General features: G+C 57.0%; 1 protein-coding gene and 1 long non-coding RNA gene across 3 annotated transcripts; one reads left to right on the top strand and one right to left on the bottom strand.

The window, feature by feature from the left end:
- Positions 1-1,451: 1,451 nt before the first annotated feature.
- IGHMBP2 (immunoglobulin mu DNA binding protein 2) lies at positions 1,452-26,441 on the bottom strand. 2 transcript variants are annotated; one of them, XM_074336848.1, is made up of 16 exons: positions 26,274-26,441; positions 24,371-24,540; positions 22,226-22,409; positions 21,941-22,038; positions 20,043-20,206; positions 18,349-18,549; positions 16,839-16,986; positions 15,850-16,024; positions 13,274-13,456; positions 12,882-12,997; positions 12,202-12,296; positions 11,118-11,241; positions 9,236-10,216; positions 6,876-7,048; positions 4,629-4,868; positions 1,452-3,685 (listed from the first exon to the last, which is right to left on the bottom strand). In XM_074336848.1, exons 1-15 carry the CDS (start codon positions 26,357-26,359, stop codon positions 4,674-4,676), a joined length of 3,093 nt encoding a protein of 1,030 aa, XP_074192949.1. In that variant the 5' UTR covers positions 26,360-26,441; the 3' UTR covers positions 1,452-3,685; positions 4,629-4,673. The 2 variants fall into 2 exon arrangements, with proteins under 2 accessions (XP_074192949.1, XP_019611192.2); XM_019755633.2 differs by lacking the exon at positions 1,452-3,685 and having other exon boundaries at positions 3,733-4,868; positions 26,274-26,374.
- Positions 4,832-6,089, top strand: LOC141572297 (uncharacterized). Its single transcript, XR_012497660.1, has 3 exons — positions 4,832-5,330; positions 5,506-5,668; positions 5,895-6,089. It is a non-coding gene; the product is annotated as an uncharacterized LOC141572297 (long non-coding RNA).
- Positions 26,442-26,443: the final 2 nt, after the last annotated feature.

Genomic DNA, 26,443 nt, shown 5'->3' with positions numbered 1-26,443 from the left:
CATTGTGTTTAATAGGAAATAAAGGGGTGTGAGAAATCCTTTGGGGCGGGTCTGTTTCTCTGGGACCTGAAACCTGTACCTCACCTCATGAAAAGAATCCAAGCATGGCTGCCCCATAAAGAGACTCACTTTGGATTTGGAGCAGACCCCAAAAGAGTGGTGCTCAGATGTTTCTGATCATATACCCCATCAGCAGCATCTGTAAAGATGATACACAGAAACCACGTGAGATTTATCCCAGGAATTCAAGGTTGGTTTAACATTCAAAACTCAATTAATACAATTGAGACACGTGGTCATCCCAACAGGCACAGGGAAAGCATTTGACAAAGTCCAAAACCTAGTCATGATTTAAAGAAATAAAAGCTCTAATAAAAAATGTATACATACTCTCAACAAAAAAAAGGATGGAAGGGCATTTCCTCAACCTCGTGCTGCAAATGGGCAGGGAGGGCTTTGTGGGGTGAAGGGCTGCACAACCCTACGCCTTCAGTACAGTTCCCTGAGAGGTACGTACACTGGCCGCGGCTGCATGTTATGGCAGGATAACCACACTCAGTGAAGCTGCACGAGACAACTCATTGGCAGCTGAGGGCGGAGGAGAGCGTGCTGAGCAGCGGCTCCGGTGGGAAAGGCAGGACCACTGCTGAAAAGGGCAGGCAGCCAGTCACAAAAGGGAAGTGACAGGTCAAAACAATTCACGGACTCGACGATCCATCCTGGCATAATTAAAACTCTGCCCGCCCCGATGAGAAGTCTGCTTACTCCCTCCGCTTGTTCCCCAAGCAAAAAGAAGTTTCCAGACCAAATAAGGCTGCAGCCTTTGCAATGCTCCTGGCACACAACTCCTTTTAAGTGCCAGGTTATAACTCGGGCCCAAAACATCCCAGAGCAGCACGCTGCCCATCAGCCCCGATCCCTCTGGGTAACGCTCCAAACAAACCCAGGTAAACAGAGCAGGGCTGGCCCGGCGGGTCCTCCGCCCACTGGCGGGCGGCAAGGGTCAGCCTGCTGCTCAGAAGGCAGCCCGGTGCCCACGTGGAGGAGCAGGGCTCTACATCCAGCAACTTGCGCTCGCAGCCAACTGGCTCCTGGGGCCCTGGGCAGCGTGGCCTTGGCTTCAAGCAGCAAAGACCATCTGCTGAACTTGCGCGAGGAGCCACATGTACGTCTTTATTACGTTGCTGCAGCTTCGCATGATGACAAGGACAGCAGACGCTTCTGAGCACTGAAGGGCCAGGCTCTGTTTCAATGGCCTTGCGATGTTGAACACATTCCATGTTTATAGCAACCCTGTGAGATAGGACCTATTACTTCCCCATTTGAGGGGAAATCAATTTTAGAGGAAACCAAGGCACGAGGCCACGCAGCCCGCACACGATAAATCGGGGGATGAACACGCTGCAAAGCCAGGGCTTGTCCCGTGCTGCATGCCGCCCCCCCCCCCCCCCCCGGCCCGAAAGAAGAACTGGCAGGGCTCCCTCCCTGGCGCCTCCACTGCAAAAAGGAGGCACGCCCACCCGGACAGGGCTGCCCCACTCCCGGCTGCTCCTGCAGGGAGGGCTGCAGCCTGGCTCGGCATGTTCCTTTTTTTGGCTCCCCAGCCAGGCCAAACTGGAGGACATTTTTCAAGCGCCCAGCTACAAACATTTTCCTAACAAGGCCTCTCTGGATGAGAAATGGAAACTTCTGGTGTTGCAGTGGTCAGCGCTGACATTTTAATAATGCATCAAAACTGGCTGAAGCAGAGGTCAGAGATGGAGGGCTGGACGCTCCCGTGCGGGGGCAGGTGGGCAACACGGCGCCCGGCATTGCCTGGAGCCCCCAACCCGGACCCAGGCCTTGCCGACACACAATGCTCACCCCCTTGACGTCTCAGCACAGCTGGCCGGGTGGACGACAGGTTCAGAGGGGAAGGGACTTGCTGAAGTCACATTCAGTGCAGCCGGCATTCAGACCCAGGGCCCTCCAGCTCTGGGTGCTTCCACCGCCCCAGCCAGGCTGTCGCCTTCCTTCCTCTCTTCAAGCCCTTCCGGTCAGAATGGCCCAGGGAAGAGCACGTGGATAAAGTGACAGGGCCCACTTGCTCCATCGAGGAGGGGTGTACTGACTGGGCACTGCCTTCCTGCTGGGACTGTACACACGGAGACACACAGACATGGGCACAAGTGGACCAGCAAAGACTCTTCTAGTTCCAAGTGACAGAAACCCCAGGCAGACTGTCCTCAGCTAACAAAAGGGGATTAGCTCAGGACACTGGGACCGCGGTAGGGGTCAGGTGTGGCTGGATCCAGGTGCTCAGACAATGTGATCAGCTGATCCCCCCAGGCCCATTTCTGGCTGTTTCTGTGCTGGCCTCCTCCTCTCCTGCAGACAGGCGGGGAGGCTGGCTATTGTCCCCCCACGCCCCCCACCCCAGGTGGAAGAGTCAACATTCTTCTTTCAGCATCTACATGTGGACCCCAGGTGGAACCGACGGGCCATTTGGGTTCTGGCCCATCCCTGAACCTGACCTTGCTGTGCCCAGGCGAGTGAGGTTCTCTGACTGACCCAGCCGAGGACACACAGCCTCCCAGTGGCCAGGGGGTCGGGGCTCGTTACCACAAAGACAGGGAGATAAAGAAAGTACCCTCAGCAGGTTAACAGCTGCCACTGTGCCCACAACAACCGTGAAACAATGTCTCACACACAGACAGGTCACTGCCCTGCTATCATCTGTCTACACGCTGCCCACCAGCCATGGGTCCCTGGGAGCAGAACGGCAGCTGACCGACCACCGGCGACACTCTGACCACTCCTGCACGTGCTTCCACACCTCACTGGACGGTGGCACTTACAGACACGATGAGATGGGGTCCCCACCCCTCCCCCTGAGCAATTCAGTCCTAAGTCACTTGATAAAACCAAGCCAGGAAGGCGTCCAGGCAAGAGGAAGGAGGAGGGTCCACGGTGGCACACGTGGGCATCAGGCCTGGGCAGGGGGAACGTGTGTCCCCACGAGAGGGTAGCGCGGCACTGGCAAAGCGGGGCGGTCAACACACATGGCCTTGCATGGCGAGCACGAGTGTGCTGACTACACGGCATTTGGGGGCCAGTGGCCGAACGACAGAACAAACACACGGACACCCACCCTGAATGCCCGGTCAGGGAGCACGAGCTTCCTTCTGAGGCCACGGGGACACGAGTGGCATTTAAGGAGAGTGGGCACAGGGCCACGTGAGGAGGGTCTGCAGGGGTGATGGCAGACGAAGCATGTCTGCCAAGAGCGGCTGGGTCAGACCTCAGGCCCTGAAGGCGAGGAAAGAGCCTGGGCTGAGCTGCAGGGCAGACGGCAGACCCGGGCCCCTGACGGGCACCCATCTCCACCCTGCTGTTGTCAGCACAGTCTCAGGGTGAAACGCCCCCTCAGCCCCCTCCCTCCAGGGGGGTGACCCGCCCCCTCGTCTTCCCACCAGCCTGCCTCGTTTCTCTCCTCAGGTTACAACTCTGAACCTTCCCATAAACATTCATTCCAAGTGGTGGAGAAGTCAAGCTAAACAGGAAGTGTTTTCTCCGGCTCATCATCTGTTAATAGGACAAGATGCCCCCGCAGCGGCCTGAGCCCCCTCTCGCTCTGGGCCCCAGCAGCGCCTCTGGTCGGCTGAGTATTCAGAGCAAACATCGCTCATCCTGCGTCTTCCACCACCTCAGGAAAGTGAGCGAAACGGGAAAGAATGCTTACGTTAGACGTACTGTGGGGCAGTGTGCACGCACTTTAATTTTAAATAACTTACATCCCTTTGAAACAAATAAAACCCTGAGGCTCAAAGAATGCATCCAAACGAGGGCTCTTGAATAAACAGCCAGCAAAGGACACGGGGACGCCTGGGAGGGGCCTCGGCCTGTGCAGGCATTTGGGACAACTTTTCCAAGCCTGACCCCAGGAGCAGCGCCCGGGAGGGGCCAGGGCGCCTTCGTGAATCACACCCAAGCAGTGACCTCCAGGCTTCAGGGGAGCAGGGAGCGGCCAGCGCCACTCTACTCCCCTGTAGGGGGTGCGGGTATGGCCACTGCAGCCACCAGGGACAGAAGACAGACTGAAATGGCCTCGGTGAAGTCACAGCTCCAACAAAGGGTGAGCCAGCCACATGGGGACACACAGAGAAATGCCCAGCATTCTCAGACACTGTCTCCAGGCACATTAATGGGGTTTTCAAGTGCCCCCCCATCCTGAAGGGCTGAAAGCTGGCCAGCGCCAGACGTGGGCGGGGGAGGAAGGGTGCCCGGGCACGTGTCCAAAGGAACAGAGCCTTCCTGTCCCTCGTGGCAGCACCCCAAGATTCGGTTTGACTGGGAGGGAAGGAAGAGCCTAGGGACCAATCCAGGGCAGGAGGAAGGGGACGCGGCAATCTGGGCCACCCCACCCCTCACCGTGAGAAAGGGCCAGCAGGCAGTGACTGGGCCCCGGGGCTCTCCTCCATCTGTCATCTTAGCAAAGCTCCTGGCCAGGTCGAGAGCCCGCCCTTCTTCCCAAAGGCCCTGTGCCCCGTGCGGCTGGCAGACATAGCGTGGGTCTGGTGGCACACTGACACCCGGAGCACCTACAAGCAACAGAAAGCAGCCAGGGGACAGCCCTGCTCGCCCCTCACCCGCATTTTCACACACGCTCTGGAGGCCACGTGTCACGCCCGGCGTCACTTTTCCTTCTCCCGTTTGCCCTTCCTCTGGCCGGCCAGCTCATCCAGCTTCTTATCCAGCCTCCTCTGGAGCTGGGCCCGCTTGGCTGGGGCCAGGGACCTGTCCTTGGTCCCACTGCCGGCGTACAGGACTCCTTCCCGGCTGATTCTCTGCCGGGCGTGGGCGCGAGCCCTCTCCCCACAGCCATGGATCTGGGGGGGACACAGCAGTCAGTGCGGGGCCCAGTGGGAACAAGACCCTGCAATCCTGCCCATCACAGCTCCGACGGGCTCCCTCCTCTTCCCGCACACGGACCCTTCACCTGCAGGCTCCCTGGGGGGAGGAGGGGTGGACTCCACACCCTGGCAAGGCTGGGGCCCCCCCACCCTTCCCTCCACCCCGCCTTCGCCTCAGCCCAAACCCCACAGCCTGACAGGGTGATGCAGTTTCGCACGTGTGACACACATGTTCACAGGCCCCCCAGCGGCAGTGCTGATACAGCAAAATGTACCCAAAGCAGGATTATAATCTCTAGTCAAAAAAGCTATTTATCTCCTCTGACCCAAATGCTAGGCCCGATGGAGGCGCTCCAGGGTGCGCGCCTGCAGACACATGCCCGGCGGGAGGGAATCTGCCCTGAGTTGTGTGAGACTCTGGCATAACCACTTCTGCAGGTAGGAGGCCGGCCGGGAGGGGGAGAACACAGAGCACCTGCCAGGCGCTACACAAGGAAGGGGGGGTATTTCCTTGGGGACGCCAGGTGAGACGCAAGTTTGGACCCAGTGAGATCCCAGAACAGACAGCAGGAGACCGGCGGCCGCACCCGCACCAGGACTTGTCGTCCCACAGGACGCTGTGCTGGCCTTCCGGCAATGACACTGACCGATGGCACGAGGCACGGAGCCCGCTGCCCTCACTGTCCCAGGGACCGCCCAGGCGCTCGGCCACTCCACATGGCCACCAGACCAGCAGGAGCTGTGCGACAGACACACCCTGGCCACCCGAACCTTTGGTATGACAACTGGTAAACACTCTAACCCTCCCCCACACCCACCCCTCCCCCCGCCTCCGAGAGCCCCACCACCATCCTGGGCCGCCCAGGGGACCACTCGGGGTCCTCCCTCCTCTTCTCACCTTGACCTACAACCAGTTCAAGGGCCTCAAATCCACCCCTCCACCTTCTCTGTTCCCCACCCCCCAGGGTGGACCCTCAAGGTCTCTGGTTTATATACCCGCAGCCATTTCACCTGCCTCCTGGCCTTGCCCTTGGCCTTCTGCACTGCAGCCAAGTCTCCTGGTGTCACGGCCCTGCTGAAACCCTCCAGCGTCCCCCGCTGCCTTGAGAACCAGGTCGGAATTCCTCGAGGTGGCTCACTGGGCCCTTCTCAGCCTCGACTCCCACCATCCTGCCTCACACTCTACTCCCAGCTGCCTAAGCGCCCCAAACTTCTCCTCCCACCTTTCATCTGCGAGGTCTCAGCCAGAGCGTTACCTCCTATGGGAAGCCCACTCTGAAGGGCTTCCAGCCCCGGTCACCTGGGCTGTGGCCCACCCCTTCCTGCGTGCCAAGATCATTCATCCTGGCCTCATGCATGGGGGAGGGAGCGCAGTGGAATGCAGGTAACTCACAGGTAGAGGGATGTGGGCAGGTAGGTGAGAGCTGTACATGAGAAAAGGAAAGCTGCGCGGCCGCTCGCCTGCTGCCATGGGCCCCTGGGGCCCCCCGGGAGCGCGCAGTACACGGCCACATGCTGGCCTCCTATCACAATCCCCACTGGGCCCACTGCCCCCCAAAGCGGAGAGGAAGTCTGCTCTGGCCGCCGATGCCCCCAGCTCCCCACACCTGGCAGAGGAGGTGCCCATCCACATTTGCTCAAGGAATGAATGAAAAAGCTGCCAGCTGCCGGTCCGTTTCCGATGGTGAGCCATTGGCCCGCCCCCCTCTGGTCCTATGCTAACCCAGGACAGAACCGAAGGACGCCGAACAAATTCTCTCTGCCCAGAATTCCCACACTGACTTGGCTGTAACTTAGCAAATGTGGCATTTCACTCACTCGTGCCCCGATATGCTAAGAAAAAAAACAAACCCACGAGTCAATGTCTGTTTTAAGAGCTCATGACCAGCTAGTGTTTCTGTTTGGAGCCCATCTGCCCAGGATCCAAGCCCTGGAAACAGAGGCCCGCGGCCGCTCCCCGTGCCCCGGCAGGGGCCGGCGTACCTCGGGCAGGTGGTGGCTGAGGCAATAGAGGTGGCCGCAGTGCCGGCAGAGCTGGCCCAGAGTCACGACGCTGGCTGTGCACTTGGAAAAGCCACAGGTGTTATCGGCCTCCATGACAGCCGAGACCAGAGCGTCCAGGTCCTCCTTGGCGGGCAGGTCTACGGCCGCAGGTCCTAGGGGAGAAAGTGACACTCAAATAGGGAAGAACAAAGAAGCAGCACAAGAAGTCCCCCACTGAGCCTGGCCTGCCCCCCGCTTCCTGCTTCTGAGGTGACAGGGCGAGTGGGCAAATGCAACTCAGTGGGGCTCAGTGTCCGCCCTTCTCAGCGCTAACAACCAGTCACCACTGGGAAGTGTGAGCACAGGGACCTCCTAGAGGGCGCTGGCGGTGCGCGGACACTGCCTCTGAACAGCCTTTAAGCCAGAAAAACATTGAATTACCAGCGTGTTCCCTAAGACGTCAACTATAAAAGCAGAAACCCAAGATAAACCAAGCGCCCCCCCCCCCCCCCCCCGTAACAGTCAGATGAACTAAAGCACGTTCACGGCACGAGGCCAGAAGACCCGACCGTTTTCACCCAGATGCATGGCAACCTTTGAAAGTTCTAGGAAAATGTTCATGAGTGGGAAGGAAACACAAAACTAAGTATGATTGCACTCCTGTAAAATACACAAGTATGAATGACATTACATATACGGTGACACAGATGCACAGAACTAGTGGGGAGCGTGACCCAGGAAGCTGGTAGCATTGCCTGGGTGCCCGAGGAGACGAGTCCCCATCTCCCTGCATTGTTCCCTACAATGGGCACGCTCAGTGCCGGGCACACAGGTCAGCATGGTCAGCCTCCGGGGGGAGCGTGGGGACAACAGTGACACCGCCCAGTCTTGCAGAGCCCCTGTTCACCTGCACGTGCCTCGGTTCACAGAAGCCATTTCAAACCTCCTAGGCAGGCACACCTTTGCCTGCCCCGTACCCCACGCCTCGCCGACAGGCTGCGTCAAGGGGAAGCTCTAGGCACTCACACACCAGCCTGGGGCCACCTGCAGTCAGGGGAGGGCCAGAAGTGCTGATGCTCCAAGAGCAGTCCCGGGAGGCTCGCGGAAGGCCCGGGATGTGCTCACGACTACGGGAGCCCACTCTCTCGACAGCGGCAAGTGTCCTCGGGAGACACAGCAATCGCGAAGTGTGTTCAGGCCTTAACGCAACATGAAATCTCATAAACGCCAGTACTGGCCACCTTCCCACAGGACCCGGCACCCGTTACTCTCCTGAACCCTCACGCATGACGAGCAGGCGGGGACATTCCCTGCGTGGGCCTCCAGCTGTGCCCCAGGGACCTGCTCACGCTGGCCTCTGCTTCTCGGCTGCGGGACCTCGGCACAGAGCTTGGAGACCAACTGGGCAGGTCACGTTCAGAGTCTGAGTGGTGATGGATTCTGAGGTGGTTGTTTGAAGAACCGCTTCACACACTGAGTGGCGCCAGCATCCGTGAAATGGGGCGCAGTCTCCCCAGGACACTGTCCTGAAATGGCCAGGCCACATGCCCTCTCTCGGAAGGATATCGAGGTACCTGGCCCTTTCTGGCACTTACCATATTCTCAGCATGATTTAAAATGTAATCTCTTTCCTCTGCCAGAACGTCAATTCCGCAGACATCTGTCTTGCTCACCCGCAGAAAGACTGGCCAGAGCAGCTGCTCACTAAATGCCGCAGAGGAATTCGGCTGAAGCCTGACACACTCACCGAGAGGCTCATTTCAAAAACCACGAGTTACATCTGTGCAGCTTAGCTCACAAGAATTCAATGAATAAAGGGGAACGGGAACAGCCTCATGGTCCTGCTGTAGTAAGAGGTCACACAGACATCTCCAGAACACCTAGGCTGTGACAGCCAGGTCTTCAAGCTCTAAGCCTGGGGCATCTGGTCACAGTACAGGATGGGGACAGAGCACACAGCCCCGCAGGGCACCCCAGGGGATAACAAGCGTGGCCCTTCCCGGGTCTCTGAGTCAGAAAGGGCACTGTCACCACAGGAGGTCCCCAACAGGTCCGTGAATGCCCCTCCCACCCCCAGAGGACAGCCACACCATCCCTGTGTGCTCCCCCAGGCTCTCCCTGCTGTAAGCGCACTCACTCCCTCCCCATCGGCCAGACTCTGGGGACTGGGGGGTCACCACGACCAGTCACTGCTCTCAGGGGCCTCAGCCCCAGCCGATCAGACATAAGGCACAGAATCAGGGCAGTGGCCCCAGCAGCAGGTCCTCGTTCTTTTCGAGGGTGGCAGGGGGTTCGAGTGGGATAAACATCCCAGTTGAGGGGACACCAAGCCTGTGTTCTCATGAGTTGACCAGACTCACCTTTGGCTTCTTTTTTCTTTTTCTTTCCTGGTAGCTTGCGCATCCCCGAGCCCGTGGCCGGCTGGCGCTCCCTGCTTGGCTGCTGCTGCCCCGCCCGCCCCCTCTGCAGTCTCTCCAGGTGCAGGGCCTTCAGGTCTAGCTGGTCTGGGCCACTGGGCTCCCTGACGGGAGGCTCAGGACAGGGTGGAGGCGGCGGGGCCGGCGGGACAGGTGGGGCCGCTGGTGCTGGTGGGGCCAGCAGGGCAGGTGGTGCTGGTGGGGCCGCTGGTGCTGGTGGGGCCAGTGGTGCTGGTGGGGCCCGTGGTGCTGGTGGGGCCCGTGGTGCTGGTGGGGCCAGCGGGGCAGGTGGTGCTGGCGGGGCAGGTGGTGCCGGCGGCACCCTCTTGCTCACAGTGATGAACCTCTCTTTCCCTTGTCCGGCGCTGTCATGCCTCAGCCCGTGCTCCTCAGCGATCTGGTGGACGCGCATCCTGTCATGTGAGTTCAGGGAAGCAGGAAACTCCAGCCGCGTCTGCTCACTCGCCACAAACTCTGCTATGACAGCCCGTAAGTGGGCTGCGCTGTCTCTGCTCTCCACTCCCTCTGGGCTGACTCCGTTGAGACCGAGCTGAGTGTGGCCCTCAGGGCCCAGAGGCTTCCCGCGCGGTGTCTTCTGGGCCAGCCTGGCAGCCGCTCTGGACCCCCGGGCTCCCTCCTGCTGCCTACTTCCAGGCTTCCTGGCACACGCAGAAGAGCCTGGAGGCTTTGCACCAGCTCGGCCGTGACCCTGGGAACTCTCATAGGAATAGTTTTCAGGGACGATGTCATCGAGATACTCAAAGGCCGTGCGCACCTCCCCGTGCTCTGTGAAATAATCCACCAGGTTCTTCAAGAAAGTGTGGTTGCTGACAGTGTGAGAATCGCAGACAACCGCCACGTGGCGCCGAGCACGGGTGACGGCGACATTGATCCTCCGGTCCTCGGCAAGGAAACCAACTTCACCTAGAAACAAGGTAGGGGTGAGTAGAGCGCAGATGTAAGACCGGGGAGCAGGAAGCCAGGCTCTCCTGCCCTAGTCGGCAGCAATGACAAACAAGGAGCAGCTGCACCGCTCGCAGCCTCCTGCACCACGGATGTCCCCCCAACCTTCGCAGCCTCCTGTGAGGCCCTGTTGTGAGGCCACGGCTGCTCAGACACCTGCTGCTGACCGCTGCTTATCAGTCCGGCTCCACGTACCCAAAGTGCACTTGACAGTTGCCAGACTTGTTCATTCCCTGAGCCCAGACCTAGAGGCAGCTCGGGAGGCACGGATGTGGCTGCAGCTGACACACAGGGAAAGCGTAAGGGCCATCTTCTTTTTCCCACCACAGCGTATCCCCACTCTGTTTTCAACCGCCTCCTGAAACTGCTTTATAAAGCCCAGTAACTAAAAATTCTTTCTGAGCACAATTTTCTTACCAAATGGCCCATCCGCAAGCCCCAGGGGCATAAAAACCATGCACTGAGGCTGAATCCACCCTGAGGCCACAGACGAGCTGTGGGCTTTAGGGGACTCCACGTCCTCGGCAGGGGCTCCAGGCCTTCCCAGCCCACACCCCGGCCGCACATGTGCCTCACCCTCCGGCTCTGCTCCCTCTGCCGGGAACACCTTTCTGCACCCCACTGCCACCGGCCCACCTGCAACACTCGCTGAGCCCCCGCACGTTCCCGTTAGAGCCCGCCTCACACACTCACTGCGGCACTGTCCTCTGTGCTTTCGCTTGGCGGTGAGATCGTGGAGGACAGAGTGTGTGCTCCATCCACGGCCACCCCCCAGTGCCTGGCGGGCACGGCACCTAGCAGGAATCTAGCTTGTTCTCCGCATAAGTATTTGACCTCTAGGACTCTGGCGAGAGCTCCATACCTTTCCTATTGGATCTGACGAAGGACAGTACCACAGCCTCCTTCTCGCGGCCTTGGAAGCCATCGACTGACTTAATTTCAAGCTTGGGGTGCTTGTGAGAGAGGCTCTGTCTGAGCAGGTCCACCTGAAACACCAAGCAAAGCCCTGGCCTCAGCACAGGCCGGGTACAGGCAGCTGACACTCTGCTCTGCAGCTCAGCAGGGGGCCTCGAGTGGCAGGGCCCCCACGACCCCAGGAAACCCTCAGGAGCCTCATGGGAAACGGTTTCCACAGCCGCCCTCTCACAGGCATGCAAATGAACAAGTAACACGCCCCGTGCCAGACACGACCCCACGGCCAGCACACATCTCATCATGTCTTTTGGCTCGTGACAGCCCTAAGTGCGATGCCTGCAGACCAGGCAGGGTGGCAGCTGATCTTCAGACCTCACAAGACTCTGAAGCAAGAGTTTTTTCCTACCAAAGGGGACAGGCTTTGCTTCATAAGCACACAGACACTAAGAGAAAATGTGAGGAACACAGAAGGGAAGGGAACAGTCGTCTGTTGCTTCTGCTGGTCCAGCACCTACACCTTCTCCAGGAACAGCCGGCACCCTGCATTTTCCTTCAAGAAACCACCCACTCCCACACTCCGATCTAATGTGTTCCATGAAGCCGAACGGCCCAGCCCGAGATGGGCGAGGATGCCAGCTCCCGGCCACAACGACTGACTGGCTCAGGGGTGGGGACAGACCAATAAGGTTCAAAGCTGAGATCCTTGTGGGAAATGCCGTACAACGGCCAGCCATTCCCTGGGGCTGCCTGTGTAAGGACAACGGCAGCCTGAGGTTGCCGGGGCCACCAGGAAAGCTGGCCTAAGATTGAAGCCAACACAGGGAGCCAGGCCAAGAGACCAGCATGGGGTGGATGGACAGACAGACAGATGCTCTGTGTGATGTCATCTAAGCCCCGGAACCAGTCGTGACATGGTCGCCTCTGCCCTGCAGTTTTTGGTCACAAGAACCAATAAACTGCCTTTTTTCTTTCAGCCACTCGGGTGGTTGAGTCCCACGGATACACATGGAGACAGAGGGGCCCTCTCACACCTGCAGGTTGTACGGTGTGATGACGGCAATGTCACTCGCTTGGACGCCAGCATCCAGCAAAGCCTGGATGTGCAGACTGACGAGGAGCACCTCACCTGGAAGGAAACAAAGAGCGAGTCTCCAGGAAAAGGGATAGTGTGAGCTGACACCTGTCATCAGCACAGGTGTCAACCCCCTGACAAAGAGCTGACCTTACATTTTGTGCCTGAGGCTGCGTCTTGGAGCTCCGAACCTGAGTCCAAGGGCTGCCAGATTTAGCGGGCAAAAGGACAGGACACCCAGCCAACATGAACTTCCATCAACAGACACCTGTTTCGTCTAAGCATGGCCATGTGTCGTCCGTGAGTGGCAGCCCTGTGACTGGCGCTGAGCAAGGACCTCTCCCGGAGGCTAAGCCAGCCCACGTGGGGCCACTCTGTTCAGAACAGGACACAGAACGCTCGCTGCCCAGGCCACCAGCTCCCTCGCTTGGTGCTGCCTGCCTGTTGTGAATGCCGCCGAGTTCAGCCTTTAGACCGTTGTGTCACGACCTCCCCCAGCTCCTGGGCACTGGGCCCGGCCCTCCCCGCACCTTGCGCTCAGCTCCGCTCCGAAGCCGGCAACTCAGAGGGACGTGTGTGTTTACAGGGGAGCTCGGGGTCTGTTCACATAGAAAAGCCGACCCCTCTAGGCATGCTCACCGGGGTTTCCTTTAGACTCATCCTCCTCTTCCAGTTCAAACAGCCCGCAGCCGGCTGTGTCCACCAGCAGCAGGGGAATGCCCGTGTCCTCTGTGGCAGCCACTCCCGGGAGGTCCCTGCACCCAGGCGGACACCAGATGCGTGAGGCCGCACGTTTCCCTTCTCCCCTCAGGAAAACGGTACCACCCACGGGCAACACAGTGAGCAGGAAGGACACAGACGGGAGCACCCCGCATGCAGATCCCCGGGGCAAGGCCCACTGTCCCTCCCAGAAAACTAGTCCTAGAGATGACGCTTCCTCTAAGAGCTTTACAGACCACTCAGTAACATGGGGACTGTCAGGACAGAAGGGCCAAGAGGGGAGGCCGGGCAGGGATGCAGCCGCCACTCACCGCAGGAGGTGCCCGGCCACGGAAGGGTGTGCCGTGAGTTGCCCGTGGTACAGGGCGTCCGAGGCCCACTGCATGATGGCGCGGTGCATCCGATACTGCACAGTCAGCGTCCGTACCACCCCGGCACCGTGCTCCTGGGCCAGACGCTCCATCAGGCTGAGCGACAGCCCGGCCCGCGCAGCCCTGCACCGGGAGAGATGAGAGGAGCCAGGGAGGAGGGCCTGTCAGCGCGGGAACAGCCCTCCCCTCAGAACCTGACTCACCCCCACTTCTGACCTAAGGTTAAGGGAGTGGTCGGCTGAACAATGGCCGCCAACATTGCCCACGTCCTAACCCTGGGACCTGCGAGTATGTGACCACAGGGATCTTGCAGAGGTGGTGACGTGAAGGGTCTGAGATGGGGGGCTGATCCTGGACTATCCAGGGCACAGCGTCATCACGAGAGTCCTTACAGAAGGGAGGCCCAGGGTTAGAGTCAGAACTGCTGACTTGATGGGGGAGAGGCCACCGGTAAGGAGCTGGCTCCTCGGGAAGCTGGAAAAGGCACAGGCCACTCTCCCCTGGAGCCTGCCGAGCGAATGCAGCCCTGTAACCCACGGAGGCTGCCTCTGGACGTCTGACTTCGAAACTGGAAGCTGATAAATCTGTGCTGTTTAAGTGTGTGGTCATTTGTTACAGCAGCAGTAGGAAACCCACCCAGATACGCTTTGGAAAGGCCAGTGTACTCCAGCCGTGAGCAGTCCACTGCTAACGACAAATACTTCTAGTCGCTGACACCTCCTGGGCGCTTCTCACGTACCAGGCACTTGATCCGTATTTACTCACTCCCCGCAATGACCTTAATTCAAGGTGCCTGTTGGGACTGCACGTTACTATGAGCAGCGTGAGACACAGAGGCTCAGTCCCGGCCCAAGATCACCCAGAGGCAGCTGCAGGGCCGGGCGCCAGCTCCAGAGCCTCTTAGCCACTAGGGCCCGCCGTCCCCCCAGGGTGATGACATGAAATCTGTGGGGAAGGACCTAACTATCTCAGGGGTGCCCCCTCTGCAAACCTGTAAGACCCCTGTGGTTACCCTCTTGACATAACGATCTCTACTAAGAACAGCTCGTGGCAAAGAAGGAAGGCGGTGACGTGCTGGCCAGTCCCAATGCAAACCTGCACATGCCCAGCACGACCCCACCCAACACCTCCCCAACCACCCTCCTTTCTCCAGGGACACCACAAGCTCCCCACTCCCCCAGGGCAGTTCTAAACTTACTCCTTTCTGGAGGACACAGCCCTCTTTTAAGGACCCCCTGGGGCCTCCTCCTGGAACAAGTCTCTGAATAAATGCCCACTGAGCCCCTTCTTCGCCTGCAGTTTCCACGCAGGGTCCCACCCCAGACGCGATTCTCCCACCAGGACAACCCTTCAAAAGACATTTCCCCCACTGCCCCCTTTACCCACCCGTCTCCCTGCCGAAGCCTCACTCCAAGTACCAGCTTCGATGCCCTTGTCTGTGGTGCACTGACCTACGCTCCCCCAGGCGCCACAGTCCCCGCTCCCCCGGGGTGAAGGTCCCGCACCCTCTTTCTCCTGGTCCTCAGGAATAGCTAGCGTTCCGACGTCAGCTGTGATCTACACACACGGTGAGGTAGAGACCTATCTGAAACAGCAGCAGGATTAAGGAGCAAGTGACTTCTTCGAGTGGAAGGCAGCGCCCTGACGCAGGAGCCTTCGAGGCTTTCCCTCTCTGGGGTGCCTGCCTGGCCATGACCTTGGATCCACCCTGTAAACGGCCGCCTTGTGCCAGGCCCTTTCCCTAGGCTGCATTCCAGTTGGGAAGATAAACGGACACACCGATCAACAGACACCACTGCCAGGGAGCCACAGCAAGGAACCCGGCGGTGACAGGGCAGTCACGGGAGACCACACGGAGGGGTCACCTGAGTAGAGAACTAAATGAAGGGCATGACCACCCAGTATTGGGGAAGGAGTGGTCCAGACCGGGGACAGTGAGGACACAGAAGTCCACTGTGGCAGAGCAGTGAACGCGGGCAGGTATGGGACATAAGGCGAGGGGCCGGGTGGTGGCAGCACGTGCCGCCACCCGGATGGAGGCAGTGCTCGGTCACAACTCACAGCGCTAGGAGACACTGCGTCCCTAAGGCCACAGGACTGTCTCTGCTGAATCACTTGTGTCCTCAGTGAAGGGTGTGCCTACAGAGCAGGACTCAGGGGACCCGTGCTGGGCTGGGAGCCCATCAGCCCAGAGCCATGGCTCTCCCGTGGGACAGCACCCAGCGAATGTGTGCATCATGCTTGCTGCCTGACTCACCACGGGACATTCCCCCCAACAAGCACCGACGGAGCATGGTGCCAGGGCCTGAGGCTATGAAGACAAACGCCGGCCTCAAGGAGCAGAGTCTGAGACCGGACGGCTACATGAGTAAAGGCAGTGGCGCGGGTGGGAGCTGTACTCACACCCGTGCAGAGGGTGGCAAAGCCAGGGCCGCCTGGGGAGCCGGGGACTTCCAGGCTGGCGCCCGAGGGACCACGCGCGGGCACAGAAAGGCACTCGAGCGGAGGGGTCTTACTTGTGAGAGACCGTGGTGGGGGGCAGCTGTTTGTGGTCTCCAGCCAGGATGCACCTTCTGGCCCTCAGCAGCGGGACCCAGCAGCTGGCTTCCAGGGCCTGGGCACACTCGTCGATGACCACCACATCGAAGTAGCCATCGGGCAGCAGCTTGAGGGGGCCGTCGGAAGAAGCACCTGGTCAAAATCAGAGCCCTCAGTCTCTACAGGCAGCACTGGCTGTGTCATAACAGCTGCAACGGCACCAGCAAGCCGGCGGGTTCATAACCGAGTCCTGCATTACGACTGTGTGCAACACGCTCGCATCTTGGAATAAAGATTCATGGTTCCTGCCCACCTGTGTTTAAGTGAGACAGTGTGTCCCCAGCCCTGGGCCACTCCCATGCGCCAGTCACCAAAATCCATCACCCCCTTGGGCTGCGACCCAAGTCCTTAGAAGGCTGTCTTATTTCTAAATACTGTTCCTGGGTCATTTTCTGAAAGGAGAACTTAATTACTCCTCCTCTAAGGTGTTTCCTTGGACGTACAGAATAGTAACTGCCGAGTGTTCACTCAGCGACAAAACCTCCACGTCTGACAGCACGAGGCCACGGCACCAGCTCCTCCGTCTGGAGCACAGACTGGGGCAGTAACAGAGGTCAAGGGCAGGAAGACCTGGCCCCACAAGGCTGCAAACCAGCCGAGCCTGTCCCTGAGCTTTAAAATAATAAGAGGGTATTATGAACACCTTTCTGCCTATAAATTCAACAACTCGGATTAACCGGATCAATTCCTTCAAAGATACAAGTTCGCTTAAGAAGAGGTAACGTGAATAGCACCATACCAATTAAAGAGATTGAATTTATAGTTAAAACCCTCCCTACAAAGAGAACTCCGAGCCCGGGCGGCTTCACTGGTGAATTCTGCCGCATGGTGAGGACCGTTCCAGAAAACTGAAGATGGGGGACAGCGCAGAGCCCAGACGGGACGGATGGAGACGCCCTCTTCTCACCTGCGTTTGTGGCCAGGACCACATCCGCCGACCTCAGGCCTTCCAGCATCGCTGCTTCCTCCCTCTCCTTCAGCTCTTTCCTTAACAGCTTGATTTCACTTCGAAAGTTACTTTTCTCTCTCTTATCCTGGGTCTTTCTGTTTTTCACCTGTAAAGGAAAGCAAAGAAAATGTAATTCTTTTGACCCAGCTTTGCACTCACTTAGCTCTTTTCAATTCACCAAGTGCTTTTACTTCTAATCAGTTGGTCCACTTCAGTAATTTCCTTAAAAGGCAATAAACGGTCAAAACCTGTCTTGAAGGAGCAGCAGGTGCACACAGGTGACTAAGCAGCTGACACCCTGCCTGTCCTTGGAGTCACTGTCACCTGCCGAGGGAGAGGCAGAGAGGGAAAGTTTGGGTTCACCAAGCAGTTGGTGTTTTAACTGCAAACTCGGGGAGCCCAGAACGTGGGTCCAGCCCCGCCCTGCAGCCACCAGACAGGCTCGAGGGGAGACAAAGCAGCTGGCCGACTCAGGAGCTGGCTTTTAGTAACTCATACGCGGAGAGGCTGAGCTTCGCTTGGTACACCAGTTGTCAAGACGTTAAGACAGTTTCCTTTGGCCCATAAAATGCTGACCTAAACCCCAACTTACGTGAATACTCAGAAAGACGTGCAACCCCTTCCTTACTCGTGATTTCTGCTCTGGAGGATGGGGACCTGGCCCAAATGACAGGGGAGGTGTCACTGTGCCTGACTTAGAGAAGACGGCCCTGAAAGGCTGACTTAAACGGCAATGAGACCATGAAACCACCCACGTCTGGGACGGGGCCGGGGCATCACGACGGACGCCTGCGCCTGTGACCTGGAGTGACGCGTGTCTATCCTGCTCCCACCCACTACTCCCACGAGGGCATCGAGTGTGTGATCCCACTATTCCACGGGCCCATGAGGAAGGCTGACGCACAGCACCGGCCTCGGGGGCCAGGACACCGAGGAATGCCAGCGTGAGGCCGTGGGACCAGCTGGCGGGGCGTGCACCCAGGGCAGGGCACGTGAGGAAATTAGGGCTCACACAGAAACTGGGGAACCAAAGAGCTCGAAAGTGCTGCCTGCAAGAGAAAACGCCATCTCAGATGGCGCTGCCGCCTACCTAGCTCTCTTTCACAAGGGTAATGAAAGATGGACCAAAAATTGGGGAGGGTGAGTCTTCTGAATTTTTATTTTCAGGTTGTTTTTTTTTTGCTCACCAATATTACCCAGACCACATGGGCAGCTCTAAGGGGCAGGTAGAGCAGTGTTTTCTTTAAGACAAATCCTCGCCTGCCCACGACACTACCCTGGAGACAGCCGAGTCCCTGTTACACACTGAGTGCAGGTCTCTATCAGAAATGGGCGTCCCCACGTCTGAGGTTATTAAAGGAACCGACGGAGGCCGAGCACGAGGAACTGAGGCAGGCATGACGCACTCCCTGCAAAGACGGCAAGTCAGCAAACCACCCAGGAAGCGGAAGTGGCGGGGGACACGTACGGAGGCCAGGTCGATGTCCTTCCTGATGTCCGCGATGACCTGGGCACTGTCGCCGCGTGCTAGAACCGCGTCCAGGGAATGCTGCTGGATGGAGCCCAGGAGCCGGGCGGGGTGCCCGAGACGCAGGACCTTTCGCTTCCACTGCGCCAGGCGCTCCACCAGGTTGTCCACGGCGACATTGGAGGGCGCGCAGCACAGGACCTGGGGGGCATTCGGGTTTGGTGACTTCCTCCTGAATGAAACCACTTTACACTAAAACAAACAGGAACCTTCCAGGTACAGGGAGGTGGGTGGGGTGTGCACAGCTGAAGAGGCGAAGGTGCAAACCCAGCGCCGTCGGGACGGGCGAGCAGCCCCCAGGACACAAGCTGCCATATCTGCACAACCGGAACTTAGGCCTTAAGAACCTACTGGTCTCCAAAGCACCAGGAACGCTGTGTGACTTACACTTGGCAGGGAAAGGACTCCAGGTGCCCTGAACTAATCGGGCTGAGACACCCATCAAGTCACTTCATCATCTGACAACGTGGAACGGGGACAACCCCTGAAAGGGCGCCCTCCTGCAGTTCCATTAGAAGCAGGTGGCAGCTGGCAGGGGAAGGGAGTCCCCAGAAGTGCCAGTGTCAAGAACTGGTGCCAAGGCTGGGCCTCGAGGTCCTGGCTTCGCCTCCACCCCCATCGAGGTGGCCAAGGGCACACCTAGAGCCAAGTGTGAACATCCTGTTTCAGCTTCCTGCCAATAAGTCATGTTTTTATCAAGTTTTCAAGTGTCCGTGCCAAACCATTTACTTGTAGGAAACCCCAGGACACAGTTTCATAACTGAGTGACAGGTCACCCTGCAGCTCTCAGAGCAGAGGCTGTGAGGCGTCTGCTTCAGCTCCAATCGGGCTCTGCACTCACTGCTGGGTGACTGCGGCACGTGACCGTAAACTGGGGCTGCTAACAGTCCCAGCACCAGGGTTTCTATGAGGATGAAACGAGGCAATATATGCAAAGCACTAGGCAGGGTGCAGGGTTTGTAAAAAGCACCCACTAAATGGAGACCTACAGATGCTGGCCATTATTATTCCAATTCTTATCATTACCCAACATTTATAAACCAGAAAGATTTTTTTAAAAAGCTTCCCACATGCTCAGAATCCACAATGACTCGTGTTGATGCAGACGAGGATAAAAGAATCCTTCCTCAACCATTAAAAACACAAGTGAACAACATTACACAATATTACGCCCCACGTCTCAGAAATCGGTAATCTGTCTGCTGCATGTGTGGGTCGTATCAATTAACCATAAACGTAACTGACTAACCGTGACACAACTGACTAACCGTGACACGTCTGTCTCCCTGAACCAGCCGCAGGCTCCTGAAGCGCCCGGTCACCTCCCGTCCCCAGCCCAGGGCTGAACAGGGCGCAAGCACAGCGCATGTGCTGACCGATGGATGCTGGTCTGTGGCATGCTCCCAGGCTTCCGGCCTCTGAGGGCTCAGGGAGCCTTTCTCAGTAGCCCAGCCCCATGTTCCTGAGCAAGTTCCCACATCCCACGAGGCTGTCAGAACTCAGAAAGCACCCCCCAATGCTCAATCGGCAAATGTCAGTCCCAGCAGAGCCCAAGCTGCGGCCTGCCGAGCGCCGGCGAGCCTGGCAGCTGGGAGCTGACCGGTGCTGACGGGGGATGCAGCGCCCCTGCCCACCTTACAGCCCTGCCTCACAGCTTGAAGGATGATTTCAACCACAGTGGTAGTTTTCCCAGTGCCAGGAGGCCCGTGGATGATAGCGAGTTCCTTCTGGGACAGTGCAAACAAAACCGCTTCCTTCTGGGAGGTGTCCAGGGAGGTGTTGTAGAAAACCAGCGGCTCTGCGGGAGAAGGCATGTGTTAGGTCTGGCTCCCTGCAGAGCACACTGGGAAATGACGGGTGTGACAGGAGGGCGCTGGGCCTCCCCAGGAGTCACCCAATCAACACAAAACCAACCAGCTTTGTTTTCAAAAGATTTCTTGAGAACAGGACTGGCAGGCTACGGGCCACAGGCCACCCCCAGCTGCTGCCGATTCCTGGGGGGCAGTCACGCCACTCCCTTACAGTTAGTCTCTGGCTGCGTGCTGCCACACCAGCCTGCAAAGCCTAAAATATTTACAGTCTGTCCTTTCACTGAAACAGTTTGCCAGCTCAGGCTCCAGAATAACCGGTATTTCTGAGGCAAATGTCTCCTGGAGCATGTTTGTTTCTACCATATTGTCCCTTTTTTAAGTGCCCACAGAACGACAAAAACAAATGATAAAAAAGTACCAGCACATTCCAGGATTGTGTTTTGACTCTGAATCTTTCACAACAGAGACCAATTATCTGCGTTGGATACTCTGTGCTCCCAGAGCAGGTACCACTGGGCCCGGCTGTCCCACCAGGAACGGCCACTCCACGGTGCCTGCTGCATGGGGACGCTCAGTAGGGGAGCGTGCTGAGCTCACGGGCACACGCTACTGGTCGGGGCTCGGAGACCGAGCAGAACCTGGAAGGCAGTCACGCCCTCTGACCCGAGAGTCCGTACACACCCACCACTCCACATCAAGTCCCTTTTTCCTTAGATAGCAGCCAGAATCAAGGCATGTCGGTTCCTTAAAACAAAGTAAGTTCAGCTTCCAGCAGAGTAGCCTCTTACCACATGTCTGGGAAATATCCTCGAAACGTGAGTGCTTTTAGCATTTGAAAAAGTGCTACGATGTCCCCATGTTTAAAGCCCACATGACATTGGGTACACTGGCTCAGGGGTGACGCAGAATGGTTGTGGGACAGTCCCTGTGAGAACTGACTGAAGCTTGGCTGGAAAAACTGGCAGTGTCCAGTGTCCAGAAGCTTCATAAAGCCTCTGTGAGCAGCCTCTTGAGGAGATGACAGACTCCTCCGGAAAATGAGTTTCTGCAAGAACACCGAAGGGTATGAGAAAGTACAGACTGGTGTAGTGAAAGGAGAGAGCGTGTGTGCGTGTGCGTGCGTGTGTGTGTGTGTATCTCTGCACATAAAACAGACACACTGTCCGATGTGGAAAAGCCTAGAATACTCACAAATACTAATCAGGGGAACTAAATGGCAGCTTTCTGAGAGATTGTTTCCTTTGTTTACCTGCTTCTTTATTTCCAGATTTTCTATGATTAACACACATCACTCTTACAATCAGAAATAAGCTGTCTTCAATTTGAAGGCTGCTGAGAAAATAACCAGGTGAGACTTTTAAAACCAAAAAAAAAAAGAAAGGGCTCTGAAGCATACCGTATGATCAGCTAGCCTGTTTTTACAGAGCACTGAGCTGGAAGAAATCCCCCTACATCTCAAAATAAATCTGTGTATATATAACAGAAAGAACATTATATAAAAAATAAATAAATAAACAATGGCAGGAGCTACTTCTTTGATACTAAGTATAAGAAAGAGAGCCTAGTTCATGCAACTCATTCAAAGAAACCTCTAAGAGACGAAGGTGGATCTCTTCTAATCGTACATCCTCTAACTCTTGCCAAAATGGCCCAAGGTCACACTGTCCTCGATACGTTTTTGTAGTGATTTCAATCAAAAAAGAAAAGGCAAACTTTCTTACGTATTTCGCTGGCAGGACTGGGGGCGGAGTCGCCGAAGAGGACCTCGATGAGGGAGCATGCGGGTCCAGAGTGATACTTCTTTAGGGTGGTTAGAGCTCTGCCCCGGGAGAAAAGGAAAATGAGGATCACGGTGAAAACCAGCAATGAATGCAGTGCCGGAGGACCACCCAGGCTGCCGCCTGCAGCCCCGGCTGTGCATCTGTGGCTGTGCCCAGGACGGCGGGCAGGCTGAGTGAGCTGTGCTTAAGGAAAACGTTACGCGTGGCTTCCAGTCACACACTCACTTTTTCAGTCGCTTGTAAGTGATGTCATTGGCCAGTTTTAACAGCCGGTAGGAACTCTCTTGGTCCAAGCTCAGCTGGAAATCATGGGCTTCATCGAAGGCCACCGTGACCGATTTCTGGGTGACGCGGGTCAGGATCCCAGTGGCCAGTTGACTTCCTTCATCATATAGACCCACTATATCACCTGCAGAAGCAAAGACTCAGTTACACAAACACCGAACAAAGTTAAATGTGGGTTATTTTATACGACAAATTCCAGCATGTTTCAAATATCATGTTACCTTCTTTAGTCAGTAGCAGTAAAAAAAAAAACAAAAAAAAAAAACAAGTAACAATAAAACATCTAAATCATACATGAAAATTGACTTGAGATAAATGAACTGTTTAAAACAAACATAACAGTCAATAAAATATTTAAGGTGCCTACTCTGTGCCAGGCACTATTCTAGGTGCTGGTCTGATTAGGAATAAAGCACAGTTCTTAACCTCCCGTTAGGGAGGCGAGAGATAAATGCAGCAATCTATCAGATGTCAGTGCCAAGGGCTCTAAGGAAAGGTGAACACCAAGGAGGGGACAGAGAAAGAGGAGGGCACCATCTTAAAAGGAGTGTGCGTTAAGGGCCCGTCCTAGGGGCAACAGGTGAGCAGGGGGGCCCTGGATGAAGGGCGGGCCACGAGCACACCTGGGGGAGAACATTCCAGGCGGAAACGGCACACGGATGAAAGAGGGGCAGTGGTTGTCTGCTGTCTACTCCACATGGATCTCCTCACTTCCTGAGATAACTGTCCAGTGACTTATCCCTCTGCCAGGTCACTCTGAGGGCTTCCCCTGAGCCAGGGATGGAGCACATGACCCACGCTTGAGCCAATCAGTGCTTCACACCTGGCCACAGGGACTGTTCAGGGATGGGCATGTGACCTAATCAGATCAGAGCCCCTGAGACACAGTGAGTCTTTTGCTTGAGCACCTGGGAGAAAGGCCCTCATTCTAGCTGGGCCAGAACCCTGAGACTGGAGGAGCCAGAACTGCTACCACGTGGCACCTGAGAAGGAAGCCAACCCAGAGAAGGACAAGGCCAAGAAACGGGGAGAGGCTCAGGCTGGGCGACGGCCCTCGAGCCCGGAAGCCGACCTTGCCATTATCACAGCCAATACCATCCCTTATCCCAGCCCCTTTGGCTTGGGCTTCCTGTCACTTGAACACAGACAGTTCTGACTGAAACAGAATCCGCTCTGAGAGAAAGGCAGGGCCACCCACATAGCTGCATCCCACTTATTCCGTGTCTACGACTGCCCACGCGTCAGCCAGGCAGATTTTCAGCCAGAGCTGTTTTTATTCTAGACAGTGAGTTTCAGCTCCACCTTGAATCGTTCCTCTGCCTCCTTCCCCAACTTTTAAAGACACATCAGGTATGAACAATGCTCCCAGGACAGGTCAGGTTCTGGTCGCAGGGTGCGCCCTGGCGACCTGGAATAGGATCCCTCGTTTCAGAATGTACATCTCAAAGCTACGGAGCCTTCAAACTGCTCTTCAGAAGATGAAAAATAAGAACTCTGCCTGAATTTGATCAATAGCTGTAGCAACATATGAAATTTCCTGCTGGCGACTTTTCCACATAAACGCCACTTTCTCTGACTTCCTGTTTCTCAATCAGTCATCCATCTCTTATTAACTGAATATACATTTTCACCGTTGCATTTTCAGAGTTTACAAAGCCACCTTCATGAACACTCAATTCTGCTCGTTTAATCCTGATGATGAAGTTGAAAGACACTATTGTGGCCCCTTAGCCCTGCTTGTGTCAACCCATGTCAACTGGTCACGTGTAACCGGGTCTTTACAAGAGTGAAAGTGGGGAGGCCGATGGCTCAGTTGGTTAGAGCGTGAGCTCTTAACAACAAGGTTGCCGGTTCAATTCCCACATGGGATGGTGGGCTGTGCCCCGTGCAACTAAAGACTGAAAACGGTGACTGGACTTGGAGCTGAGCTGCGCCCTCCACAACTAGATTGAAGGGCAACAACTTGGAGCTGATGAGCCCTGGAAACACACACTGTTCCCCAATATTCCCCAATAAAAATAAAAAGTAAAGGTCAGTTTGAAGCCAGCAATATTCAGTATGTGCTAACGTCAGAAACGCACAGACCGGAAGTAAAGCTGTTACTGGGAAGCACTCCTGCAGACACGCCTCTCCGGGGCTCAAAGGTGACCAGGAGCCGTCCATACAGCCCAGTCTGCTGGCTGGATACCTGTAGCTTCAGCAAACAGACACCTCGGCTCTGGAGCTCTTTCAGAGAGATGTTTTCCTGCCAGGACCTGGAAGATACCCAACGTGAGACATCAATATTTGTACTTTCCCAGTTTTCACTTCCACCCAGGCAGGAGAAAGGGAGAGAAAAACAAAGATGTGGGCATAGGCACTGAATAGGACCCAGCGAAATCCTGGGTCTGCCCCTCTAAACCCTGCTCCTAATACTTCCCCAAGTGCATGTCACGCCACAGCCCTGCTCCCAGTCACCCGGGACAGAACCATCCGTCAGCTTCACCTTCTGCACGCTCTCCCACATGCTGGTTCCCCTGTCACTAAGTCCTGTCAGGCCCCTCCCATTTTTACCCAGAATCCACCTTTGCCTCTCATCCTCCCCTTCAGAGCCCTGATCAAGCCCCCATCACTGAGTCTGGACTAAACAGAACTTCCCGACTACCCTACCTCTGGGGTCCACCCCTCCAGTCGCCAGCAGCAGCCCTGGGGCGATGCTCCTAAAATGCAAATCTGTCCACCCCCCCTTCACCTGCTTCGCTGCATGGAGGGCCACCCTCCGCACAAAAGTGTAACACAAGCTCCTTCTCAAGCTGATGCCCATGTATCTTGCCGGGGGTGCTTACTCTGTACTGGGTACCATGCTGAGCGCGTGACCTTGAGTAGGTCACTTCATTCTCCCATCAAACCTCTGAGGTGGGAATGACCCCTCGTTCACAGAGGAGGTAACTACGGCTTGGAGCCGGATCCTGCAAAGTCTCGCAGCCCTAAGTGAAGGAGCTGGGATTCTACTCCGGTCGGCGTGACTGCGAAAGTTCGTAACTGTCGCGATCCAAACGCCTCAAGCAAATGCTATCAACGTATGTATGCAGCATGATGGCTGAGGGCAAACTCTGGCATCAGGCTGCCGACCTCAGGTCCCACTCTGTGTTACCCTGAGCAAGTCACTTGACCTCTGTGTCTCAGCCTCCTTAGACGTAAAATGACAACAGTAACACACTTCGTAGAAACGGCGTGAGGTTTCCAGGAACCAACGTATGTGAAGCGCTTTTCCCGTCCTCGACAAGCGTCAGCTCTCAGTGCTCCGGCCAAACGCATGTTCCTGCTCAGAAACGAGCCGCCGGTCTCCTGCCCCCGCCGCCTCCCAGGCAGGGCGGCGCTTCCTCCCCATAAGGCTCCTTCCACACCCACCTTAACTCCGGTTTTCTGCGCGCAGTGCTCAGGCACCACCTCCTCCCAGAAGCCTTCCTTGCCTTAACCCTCCTCCCAGGTTCAGCTGCTCCCCGTGACTGTCCCCAACCACCTTTCCCGCACAACCGCGTTTGCCACGCTCCCATCCACCCCTCCTGTCATACCCAGGCCCCAGGTGACCGTCACAACCACGGTGTCTTCCTCGGGCCCGGCACAGATCGGTGCAAACGTTTACAGAGGGGACGAACGAGGAAAAGGGCTGCGAACGTGCTGGGGACAGAAGTGGGGGCAGAGCAGGGCCGCGGCGGGCAAGTCGGGGAGGGGGCTTCAGGTCGAGGAAAGAAAGGGACTCCTAAGGGCCCGAGACCCGCGCGGGCCGCCCCGGAAGCTGACGAGGCAGCCTGGAGGCAGCCAAGCCCCTCTAGAGCCGCGGTCCGGACTCGAGGGGTCAGGAGAGCAAATGTCTCGCGAACACAGTCAGGTCGACCCTCACCCCCTCCAACCCCCGCCCCTCTCCCGAGCCTCCGCCCGGGTCTGCGCGGAGCAAGGCTGTGGGCACAGCCGGACAGACCCCGAGAGAACACGCCGCCGTCCGTACCTGCGCTCCTCGATCTCCGCGTCTCTCTCGAGCTCCAGGAGGTCCAACTGCTTGGTCACGAAGTTCTCCACGGCCGCTGAGGCCATCGCTGCAGCCCGGCCCGGACCACGAGCTGCCGAGGTCCGGCTGCCGTGCAGGTAGGTGTTGCTCGCCGGGCCCCGTGCGTCGAC

This window comes from Rhinolophus sinicus, linkage group LG06 (genome assembly GCF_036562045.2).
Source record: "Rhinolophus sinicus isolate RSC01 linkage group LG06, ASM3656204v1, whole genome shotgun sequence".
NCBI lineage: Eukaryota > Metazoa > Chordata > Mammalia > Chiroptera > Rhinolophidae > Rhinolophus > Rhinolophus sinicus.
This window is presented reverse-complemented; position numbering and strand designations above follow the sequence as displayed.